The sequence below is a fragment of the Pieris brassicae genome, chromosome 9 (genome assembly GCF_905147105.1).
Source record: "Pieris brassicae chromosome 9, ilPieBrab1.1, whole genome shotgun sequence".
Lineage (NCBI taxonomy): Eukaryota > Metazoa > Arthropoda > Insecta > Lepidoptera > Pieridae > Pieris > Pieris brassicae.
In genome coordinates, this window is record NC_059673.1 from 16,658,371 (window position 1) to 16,670,840 (window position 12,470).

The 12,470-nt window shown below is 32.3% G+C and overlaps 1 protein-coding gene across 1 annotated transcript in view; it reads left to right on the top strand.

Moving 5' to 3' along the window:
* Positions 1 to 106: 106 nt before the first annotated feature.
* Positions 107 to 12,470, top strand: part of LOC123714735 (calcium uniporter protein, mitochondrial) — a 106,903-nt gene continuing 94,539 nt past the window's right edge. The window contains exons 1-2 of the mRNA XM_045669193.1: positions 107 to 265; positions 1,735 to 1,840. Coding sequence (XP_045525149.1) covers positions 161 to 265; positions 1,735 to 1,840 — 211 coding nt within the window. The 5' untranslated portion in view covers positions 107 to 160. The remainder of the gene's footprint in view (positions 266 to 1,734; positions 1,841 to 12,470) is intronic.

Consider the following 12,470-nt stretch of genomic DNA (forward strand, 5'->3'; position numbering starts at 1 on the left):
ATATATAAAATAACTTAAATAATTAAATCTTTGATATTGGCATTACATACGAAAATATACCTACAATACAAGCCCACAGGAGTAACGAAGTACAAGAGTTCACCTACCGGCTACCGCCTATCGGCTGCGTGATACGTCATGTTTTTATGTAGTGTAAAAGATGGCGTCGACGGTGTGTGTTTCGAGGTGCCGACTCTTATCAAAATTAGAAATAAATCGTGGTTTGTGTTTATCACCAATATTTAGGGATTTGTTGTATAATAAAGTAAGTGTTACATGCTTTTTGTGTAGTAAATTAGTTCATTTTCATACAGGTATTTGATTTTTGAAACGTTTATTAGTTGGACGTGAACTACAATAATTTATTTTTAACTGATGTCAAATATCGTCTTAAAGTAGATTTAAGTAATAGTAGGCGACAAAAGTAAAAAAATAAATAAAAAGCGAAATTCTCTTGTTTAGTATTGACTGAGAAAAAAGTTTGAATAATTTGTTTATTCATAGGAATATTCTTTATTATAATCAGCTGACTCCAAATTATTTATAAACACTCAATTATATATATTATTTGAATTAAAATACATTCATTAATTTATTTTAAGAAATAAAGGTGATTTATGTTAACAATATTAATAAGTGTGTATCCTATATGCTTTATTCAATTTAATAATAAACATTAATTTAATGTAGATAAGTTATCAATCATGTTTTGGTCCAAATTTAAATGTCATACACATTTTTTATTAAATTCCTACTGAGTATTAAAGTTACAAATCCTATAAGAAGTAGTCTAACTAGAGACAACAAGAATATTCAATCTGTGGAAACTAAATATATTCTGAATTGCTTAACTGTTAATAGATTACTCTTTAAACATTAGCATTCTTTTTAAACTATAAATAACTAAAAAAGATTTCATGTCTTAAATAAAATTATTCTTTACTAATATTATTCGAGTATGAGATTTTTTTTAGATATTATATTGATCAATACTCAATACTGAATACCATTAGACTGAAAACTTCTTTGTTAGTATTATTTGAAAATGTGGTTTAAGGCACCTGTGTTACTGTTTTCCTATTTTTGGAGTAATATGGGAAACAGATTCAAGCCCACAAACAACAAATCTTCAATGTTTTTGAAAGAAAATTGGTTTAATTATATACAAATCTTCTTATGTTTTATATTATTCATACAAAAAGTTTGAGTTTAACCTGGAAAAGTTAGCGGTCAGTGCCTTCATTGAAAACTTATGACATGCTATAATTTATAAATTAAATATGATGCCGCTGTCAATTTGAGTTTTATTAAAATGTATGTCTCTGAGTCAATGTTGAACTCAAGCCAATACTAATTTACAAGTTAAATGTCTGATCATGAATCACTCTATTGATACAGTTTATATGTCTCATAAATGATAAAGATTTTGTTCGCCTTTTCGGCAAGTATTTAGAAAATCCTTCAGTTTTATCGTTGAAAAGGGTACAGTGACCTAGGCGAAAAAGAGCTCTTAATAACTACGTAAGGCCCACTTATTTATTGCTGTCGCAAATTCGTGTCTGGGTTCTACGTCGATCATTGTTAAAGCAAATAGAAAACTATATTCACGCTCGCGACTAAAGAATTAGAAAGATTACCTAAAACCATAATATAGCAAATGTTGTAATTTTATCATATATATCAAAAGGGGGATATCACCTAAATAGCGATTTTTTTTTATTTTTCTTGTTAAAGGAATCGTGGTGTTGGAGATGGCGGCCTACTCGACGCACTTTCTTTACAAGCGTTTGCGTTCATGGATCAAAGTCATCACCCACAAAGATTGAAGAAAAACTTGACGGTAAGAAATTAATTATAAACACATTAATTTATTTATATTTCGATTTATTATTTTGAATTATGTTATAAGGCTATAACCTTCACCGAAATGGACTTATAGTTTGAAATATATTAATGTAAATTTTATACTTATATCATAAAATTATTTTATTAATTACACAAAGCGAGTAAATTAGTTTAGGGATAACAATTTATATAACGTACACCTACTTCATTTACAAGCAATAAATAGTAATCTTAGAAAGCAGATCACAACTTCATTCTGATATAATAAAGCGAATGCTTATACTATAATTATAGCGCTAATAAGTTTACTTATAAGACTTATTGCTATTTAAACTGTCGTAGCAATTTTCTAATACCTCAAACTCCTCAAATACCATTTCTCCAAATTTTCCAGTATTAACCAATTTATTCTGCTCGAAGTGGTCATTAACGTAATAAAACTTCTTTTCGAAACTATGGTCGCTTAGAATTTTGTCTTGCAACTCTTTTCCAGCGTTTTCAATTACAGATTTTGTTTCAATATTTTGTTCTTTACTTTCACGAATACTACACCAATTTTCGGTTATAGTACTTGCAGTGTCTTTAATTTCTGTTTTTTCAATGTCACTTATTCTTTTCTCTTGCTTAAATTTTATTGGCGTCTTTATTTGTCCTTTGTTGTAACTTTCTAAACGACAAATTCTATTTTTTACGGAGTTTTCTTCATCTTGAGAAAGTGGGGGATCGCCGATTAACTTTGGTTTTCTAAATCGAAATCTTAAGTTTTTGCTTTCTTCGGTGCCGGTTAGTTCTAATCGGCTGCTGCAGCTATTAGATTTAACCAATTTGAATTTAAAACCAGGAAAAGTTTCTGTGGGTGTTTTCTGTTCTTGACATATCTCATTTTTAATATCTGCCGCCTGTGATATCGTTTTTTCTGGACCTTGCTTGTGTTTATCTGCAACTAAGCATGAACATTTATCTCCTTTACATTTTGTTTGACACGAATAACAATCCGCGCTACAATTTCGCTGTAAACTTTTTATCTCGTCCATAATTGCTTTTGTCATCGGGCTTACGTTTGAACCGGTTTTAGAATTCATTACTTTACCTCCATAGTATGTTACTGACGTCCCGCATTCGCGAATTTTTTTGAGTATGTCTGGACTAACATACTGGCTCTCACAGCAAAAATCTTGGGTAGCAGAATCGCACAGATATTCGTCGCTAGAACTGTATATATTGTCCTTTATATTTTTATTTGAATAAGGACTAAGTGCGTCAGCATCGTAATCATTATTTGAACTCAAATCGCCGCTGGATACTCCACTTGAAAGACTTGCATTATCCCATTTTTTATGACCTAAATTAGTGTCTATGGTTAATTGACGTATAATTTTCTTTCTGCCTACGTTTTTATTCGTCTTTATTTCTTCACTTAAGTTTCTATACGACGTTGAACGCCGAGTCAGTCCAATGTTCTCATCTACCAATGGTGGGTCATGGGTCATCGGACTTTTCATCTTTAATGTATCTTCGAATAGATTCCTTACTTTTTTTACAGTATCAGGATTAGGTAATTCTTCTTCGATAATTTCTTTATTTACCCTAATAGGGTGATAAAAAAAGTGTCTTCTGACTGCATTTTTAGACTTTTCCGCCTGCAATGAACCGTCGCTTTTCTTTAAGTATGAGGCGTGTATTTTACATGTATCAATATTTCTGTCTTTACGAGGAGTTGGTTCTACTTTCGTTCGCACTGGTTCAATTATAACAATATTATTATTGGTCAATAACTCTTGAAAACTATAATCCTGTAAATACTGAAGTAACCCATCAAACTGCGCCTCTTTTTTGTAATTTGCTATCATACTATTTTTAAATAATTCAGACTTCATTACCTTATAACGAACATGGTCAAAATCGTCACAACCTTTATCGTATCCTTTAGCCTTTATTAAAGTAGCCTGTGTCTTTTCGTTTAGATTATCCTCACTACTTAATTCCACGATTTCGATTTCTGGAGTATTGCGATAAGAGCTTAAATCACTCTTTGCATTATTTTGTTCTGATTTTGGTATCGGATAAAATTGCTGAGAATTATTGTCTTTCACAATTTTCTCAACCGGTGGTTCATCTATTTCTGAATCACTTTTAACTTTCTCGGTATCATCTTTCCATAGCTGCAACTTTGTTTGACTTATTTTTTTTATACTATCAACAATTTTAACATTTTCTAATGATTGTATTATTTTTCCTACCGAAATTTCTGGTACCACATTGTCATCTTTCACCTGTTGCTTTGTGTCTTCAAAATCATTATTTGTTTCATTATTTATATATTCATCTTTTTCAGGTTTATTTAAAGTGTCTGCTGGATTTTTGTCTATTAATTTCGACCAATAACTTTTAACTGAATTAATTTTTTCCTGGTATTCAATGTCTGTTTTAATAGCGTCATTCAATCTTTCTTTCACTTGGGTCTCACCTTTTACCACCTTTGTGGAATCCATTGTATCATGGTTGTCAATACATTTTGAGCCTGAATTTGGTTTGTCATCTAGCCTTTCACATGACGTTGATTGTGTCTGCACCTGATCTTTTATTTTTGTATTTTTAGAATCAACTACTTGCAGTATTTGTGGGCGAGACATGGTTTTATTGGTATCAAATTGTCGTGTCAGTGAATAGTTTTTATGATCTTTTATTATCAGTTTCGATGGGGGTTTATTTTTCGACGATAGTGTATTTAAATCACACGTGTCAGATTTAAGTTTTTGTAAGTTTTTCTTTACTACTTTGTTTAATTTTATTGTTATAAATGAATCTCTTAAATTAATATTGTCTGGTTCTTTATTCACTATGTCACTTTCTTTGATTTTTGTAGTTTGTGTTTCCTTAGCGCAAATCTTTTTAACTAAGCTTTCATGTTTAGCGCTAAATTCACCCTCTAAATGCTTTGGAGATTTATTGTCTTCTTTTGCGTCGGCGTTTTGTTGCAAAGGAGGATCAATTATTAGAGTTTGGTGACCACTTAAAGGTATGATGTCAATATTTGAGTCTTTTGATGATTTGAAAGATTGCACTCTTGATATTAGGGAGTGATTACGCAGCTCTTCGGCAAATGAAGGCCTTGAAAACACCCTTTGTGTGTTTTGTAAGCTTTTGACAACAGATTCCGGACTTGGTATATTTACTGTATCAACAGGATCTCTCTGCCTCAGAGAATAATGTTTTTTTATGTTGGTTTTTCCTTTTAGCCTACCGTTATGAATATTATCGTTAGAATAAGATTTTAATATGTTGACTTCTGGTTTACAAACAGTGTTTGAGGAGAGTTTTAAACTTTCACTTTTCGATATTAATTTAGTATTCCTTATAGTACCTTCGATTTCGTTTATTTCTCTTTCGTTTTGTTGGTTGTCTGTATAGAAGTCATCGGGATTAGAACTTGTTATAGTTATTATTGACTTTAAGTCGTCTTCAAGTTTTGTACAGTTTTGTAAGATTTGAGGCTCCGTATATTCTGGAAAATAAATGCTAGTACTGTGAGAATTATTTTTGTTGAGTGGTGCCGCAAGAGTTTTATTTAATTGCCCGTAGTTTTCACTATTTTTGCAGTTTAGTATTTGTTGAAAATGAGTTTGGGCCACTTCATATGTATTTTCACATGTGTTGTCTTCTGGGTCTTCCTCTCTTAGTTGGGCATCTATTCTTTCAGATTTTCTTAGGCATTTACTTATATTAATATCCGGCAATGAATAGTATTGATTTTCTAATAAAGTTGTAACAAATGGTTCTGTTGTAATATTCTTTGATGTAGATACCTGTTTTTTATCGTATGTTTCCGTATCAATATAGGTTCGGCTTACGTAGGTTTCAGTAGAATTGATGTTGTTATTATTTTCAAGAGGTGGTTTCTGTGTTTTTGCAAATGATTCTTTTCTTATATCAGCGAATGTTTTCTTTTTCTGAACAGTTGTATATATGGGATCACTATCTGGCCGTTGACTTTCGGTGTCCACCGTTCTCGATTGGTATTGAGAATCACAATACTCATCGATTTTTTCGGCTAAAGAATGTGTCAAGTATTCTAACTTGTGTGATTTATCCGTAGATGACTCTATAGATATAGATATATACGACGTAATGCTATCTGGTGGGCTTGATACGGTGCCGTCGTTTTCTGAAATTATTGATTGGGTCTCTTCATTTTTATCTTCGCTTAATGTTTTATAAACATCGGCGTGATTGTCACTTATTTCGCCCGTTTTACTCTTAATAGATATAATGTCGTACGTAACGTTGTCCTCAAAGTCGCAATTTTCTATTTCTTTACTACTATATGAACTTGATATTTGTGCTTCAGTTAGTAGATTAGGTGTCTTTGAGTTTGCTCTATACTCAGGACCACTATCGTGTTCGTCAGTTGCTATGTATAGATCTTTACAAGATGGGGAAACCAAGGAACCTTCGGTATCGGGAGATCCTTCTTTATAGCTCTTCCGGTGCGCTTCAAAGTTGTAGTGTTTTCTGACGTAATTTGAATCTAAGCTGTCAATTTCGCTTGGATTTCGAGAGTGGCCAATGCTATCTTCTGAAAGATTAATTTGTTTTGTATCTTCAGTTATGTTTGCCCAGCTACCATTTGCTGATTTAGAACGAATGCTTTCATTACACGGTGAGTTTTCTTTTTCAGAATGGTTATCATTAGTCTTTAGAAGACAAGTTGGCTCTTCCTGTTGTTGTCGATTAATATCAGCAAAACACGATACAGTGCTATCGATGTATATCCCTTCTAATACCTCTTCCTTTGTGTGATATTTTGCTCGACCAGGTAATCTGAAAACGAGATAATTAAGAGTTCAGCATTTGTATATTTTTTATATCCAAATTTATTATCTACAAGCAGGATAAAATCAATGTTTTTAAAATAGCATATTTTAATTTATGTTTTGGAATAAACCCTGGGTCACATTTTAGTATGAAACTTATTTTTCTTTAAAAAACTATATTGTACTCATAAATTGCTTCATGTCTTACCTGTCTTTGAAGCAAGGTTTATCAAATAATCGGGCGCGAGGGATTAGCTGAGATCTTTTATTCTTGCCGTGATTCTGAATTTGGAGGTCCGTAAACGTTTCTTCCCTAATGACAGCCAAACTTCTACTGCGACGCAAATTAGAGCCTTCAAGATCTCTATGTTTGCACAATCTGCCGTAGCTAGCGCTAAACTCTGTATCGGAATTCGATAAACGCTTGTGTAGAAACTCCTCAGCCGCTTTTGACCGGGTCAAGTGCTGATAAAACTCGTCTTGAGGTAATTGGACTGGCAATTTATAGTAATCGGCCAATTTACTCTGATACTTTTCCTGTTTTTTGTTTTTATCGCTCTCTTTACATTTAGATAACCTCCTTTTCTTTGGCCTTTCGTCGTTCTTTTTCTTCGGCTCTATGGAGTTTCGTGGGCTATCAAATTCAAGTGTTTCTGTGGGATTCTCAAAGTATTGTATGTCAGCGACGGTATTTGCAGCGGATTTGTGTTCGTCCTGACTCGATTTCCTTTCTACAAGTTCTCGAAGACGGCTTCTTGTGGAGCTTGTATTTGATGTGGCGCTGTCGGGGCGTTTAATCGGATATTCTAAATTGGAAGACGATCTTCTGAAGAGGCTTGTTTTTATCGATCCGAAGTCGCTATCGTCTTGACAAGAAGCCGCTGAGAAATTCTGAGTCCTTATTCGGTCAACGTGATTCTGGCTAGAATACGACGCGACCGAGTCCACCGAGTGTCTGAAATGGAGAACGTGTTTGATTAGATTAAGGTACAACTATGGTAAACAGATAAATTTGTTTGCAAAAGATTGGCACTATAACTAAAGTCGGCTATAATGAAACGAGTTCAGTAAATATTGATGAAAAATTGTCAAGTTATTTTCAACATTTTTGTTAAAGTCTGTTCTTAACGTCAACGGCTTTCTATAGCCGCTTTACGCTTGAGTGTCGACTTTGGCTCCGTGCCAAAGCTTTGTGAGCGACTTTGATGTGAACAAGTGTTGTTTATCTATTTAAGCGTTAAATTTGCGACCGAATTAATAAAAAAAAACAAGAATATTATTATATGCGTCAATGTTACTGAGTCTATAGTAATATATATTTTATAGATAGCGTGAAAAAAGTATATTGTAATTACTATTTTGGACACAACATAATATGTTGTATAATACAAATGACAGTCGATTTAAATAAATGACTATTGGCACGGGCTGAGCTACGCTAGTTGACAACTTTCGACCGAGCGTACAACACATACTTCTATATTTCAAAGCGTTTACATGAAATATAGCGCTCCCCATTAATGTGGCCATGTTTGTATGATGTTATAATTTAATATCATCATATATTGAGGTATTAAGATGCTTATAACGTTCGCATTTTATGTCATTATGGGTTAGTACTGTCAAAATTTAATAAGAAAATTGTCTTACATAGTCAATAATTAACTACCGAATCAATTTTTTTATCTGTGTCTTTATATATCAGAGGGCAACATGAAGGCTCATCTGATGTTATATGATACCGCCGGATATAGACTCTCATTGCTAGAAGGGTCAAAAGTCCATTGTCGGCTTTTAAAAATTGGTATGCTCTTTTGAAGAACCCTTAGTCGAATTGGTTCTGAAATAACACTGAAAGATATGTAGTGAATGAACGACGACGCGTGTCAAGCACTGAAGGCTGCACCTACTTGTCTAGACAAGAAATATGATTACTAAAACAAATGCAAACTCTCGCCAAGACCCATAATGGGATGTAATGGTTATCAATTTGTAGTATCGCCTTACCAATTATACTGTTAGACTATTTACTTTGAATAATAGTAAATCAAAATTAAAAAATAAAATAAAAAAAACAAGACCAGATGTGGATGTTTATAAGCTGTGTGGTATTTTAAATTTTAAATCGGCTTGATTTAAGATAAGGTAGAGGTCTACAACAATTATGTATCGTTAGAAAATGTTATAACATTTATATATAACACACAAAATAGTATTACTCAAAGAAATCATAAGAAACCTGTATAAATATAATACGTCGAGCATTCCACTTTTATACGTGAATATATATTTACCCCATTTTAAACATTATTCCCGACAAATCCATCACATCATTGAACATAAACTTTTATATGTAGGTTTTATAAATTTCTGAGAAATTGATGCGCATGCGGGTAAGCGTTTCAATATTTAATAGCTTTGTCACAATGTACGGGAAGCCTTCCGGAAACAGGAAAGATATTTTAATATTAAATCATTCTAGAAATAACTATATTGGAATAAAACAGGATAAAGTGTTTATATTACGGATGCTAATAAAAATTACGATGACGATACTGTTTGCTTTGATAGATTGATGCCTCGTAGCCCCAAAAAAGTACACAGGTCGGGTTCAAGTCCTCGCGAAATAGATACCTAATTAATACGTAAAAAAAATTTTTTACGTGTGTACAGTACATAACAAACACCGGAAAATCAGCCTCGCTGCTTCCCAGGAGTAGCCCCGCAACGTTACACGCGATGAAAAGTATATCTTTTTAAAATGAATGAAGATTTTAAATGTTGGCATCATTCTTAAGTCTGTAACTGTATAATAAAACTACTGGTTGATGTTAGATGTCTGACCAGTGAATTTGTTAAAATTATTTTTGTACTAGTCGCATCGTAAACACGACAACGTTCAAGGTGATGTAAGGTTATTTTTCCGCCGATCTGAAATAACTCGATGACAATGACCGTGTAAGAATTATAGAACATATTTATCTTTAATAGATAAAATGTTCTAGCACGAAATATTTGCAGAAAAGCATCTTACACAACTTACATATATTACCGACAATAGACAACTCATTTGCTTGGAAGTATATTCCATGATCATGATGTCCAGAGCAACTGATGCCATCTGAGGCCAAGGGTCACAGTTCCACTGAATTATTATTGTTTTATGTTCTTCATGTCTTGAAAAAGTAGTTTGCTAGCTTTATTACAAAATTATATTAATTCTAGTGTTATTCATATTAATTGTGATTTTAAAACTATTTTTATCAATTAATTTAGAGCTTAACAGCATTTTTTGACAATAGCACTAACATTTCATGAAATAACAATTTTACAGAATGAGGTAAATAAATTTGTAGGAAGAAGTGAGTTAAAAATAATTGTCGTGTCGTGTTTTCGTCATATATTCTGTTTAAAAGTGTCTTAACAAAAAATATATGTATTAATCGACTCGCGGACCTGTCTTAACTATGAATATTGATTTCGAATTAGTATAATCAACTAAAAATGCTTTATTTATTCTTTGTTTGTTTTTCTGGCGCGTATTTAAATAGTTTTGTTGGTATTCGGACTCTGGAACAGGCGACGTATGACTGGCCATGTGAAAAACATGGCTTATCAAGATTAATGCCACAAACAATTAGCGACTGTAATTATTTTTATATGTATTGTATCAATCTAATAACCTCCGATCGAAGCATTTGTTCGTTTTTCTTACATCCTTTTTGACGATATTTGCAGCACGCATTCTGTTAATGTTATATCAAACGCCATAAGGTTACAAGAAAATAGTTTGATTTGTAAAAGCGTTAAGCACTGAAAAATATTGCTATTGTAACAAAAGTCATGATTACTTAATAAGGTGATTAGGTATTCTTAAATTTTCTAATTTTCCGCGCAATTTTCTTATTTTTTTCTTTTATAAGAACTGACAATTACAACAAAAAAAGAATAAGCGAAATCGGTCCAGCCGTTCAGGCGTGATGCCGTGACCAAGGAAAATAGGGATTCATTTATATATATATATATATATAGATTATGTTTCGCGCTACTGTACATTACTGTACTTATATGAAATAAATGACAGACTATGTTTCATAGAAGCTTCTAACAATTGTTCCTCTTGGATTCTAAAAGCTCTAAATTGTAATATTAGTGTGTTAAGACAGAGGCGGTACACTTACACCGTATGTATTGATGTTTACGAAAAATAAACGTATTGTTCATAAAACCTACGAAGTTACGTTTAAGTTCGTATATTACAAGAAAATTATGCTTGAATTATTTCACAGCAACGTTAAAATAGATCAACATAAGTTTTGTTTTAAAATACATGTTGACCTGGATCTGTTCCTATTCTAAATTGCGTGCTTTAACGCAGAATTACCGAAATTTAGCGAACTATTTTTGAAAATTATGCTAAACATAAAAATATATTTTTGTTCGGTATTCGGTATTCGGCTGGAAATTTATATGAACCTTCAGCGAAATCAATTATTATATATAGATCGGTTGAAGTACTAAAATTAAATAGCTGTTTAGCCCACTACTAAAAAATGATTGTAACTTCAACCATGGTCATGGAAGGGATTATTTATTTAAATCTTTACTCTTAATGAACAACTCATGAATTAAAATAGCAGAAATGAACAGTCCGGCCAAACTATTAAAAACGTAACGCGCAAAGATCACCTGTTTAAACATTGCCTGTAATTTATTGTCAGTGTTTAAAAATAGCTTGTATTTTTCAACTAACTTTATTATCTGATTCCGGTCATTTGTCAGCCTGTTAAAACGTAGATTCGAAATTTAAATGTTAACTTTCTAACTACGAGAGACAACACGCATATGGCGATGAAAACTCGTGATAGTGTTTGAGGTTAACCACAGTTTAGATTTATTGGTTAGGCAATTTATACCTGAGAATAAGCTGATATAGAAATAGAAGATTTGTGTTAATAATATATTTTAACTTAAACATACCGAATTTTCGTTAAAAAACGATTATTTCTTTGATATTTAATCTAGACTTTAGTGAGTATAAAATAAATAAAAATATTTTCATTTTTATCAACCATTTTCGCAGCGAAAAATGCAATCCGCGTGCCACCTGACACACTGCGGTATCAATAGAATTAGCATATTCACACAGTATATTTAAATTGGCGTATATAGTGTTTTGTGTGATTTTTTGGTAGAACTTTTAAAGAAAGGTTTTAAAATAAATATGGAATGAAATAATATGGAATACTACGCAAAACTCTATGATGAATTCGAGTTTTTTTTTCTCAGAATGTTAAGTTTTTATGTAGGGAAAATGGTCTAGAGATTATAAAAACGAAATCTTAATTTTATTTAGTACTTTGGTTTTCATTCCTGAAAAGTGAATCCTATCTTTCTTAGCTTAGCTACATACCAGCAGTAGCCTAGCTAAGTAGCTGGTGGAAAGGTGGAATTAAGTTCGCTGTGGCAGTTTGTAGTGCATAAATTTGGACAACATATATGTATGGAAAATACGCAAAGTAGAATTACAATTAATTGATGTATGGAAAAGACGAACGTAGACGTTAAGTCACGTAACCTCATATGTGAGAGACACGTTTGATTGATCATTTTCTTTATAGATCCTGCTGATTTCTTCCGACAATCTTTGAGGCTACTGAGTGAGGCCTGTCAGCGTTGTTTTACACAATGACGAATGGAGATACTAATTCTCAATGGTCATTTGATCTATATCGATGTAATTCTATTATTTCTTGTATGTTACAAGTTACCATGTATAGAATTTGTAAAGAAATTACAATAATGTAAATG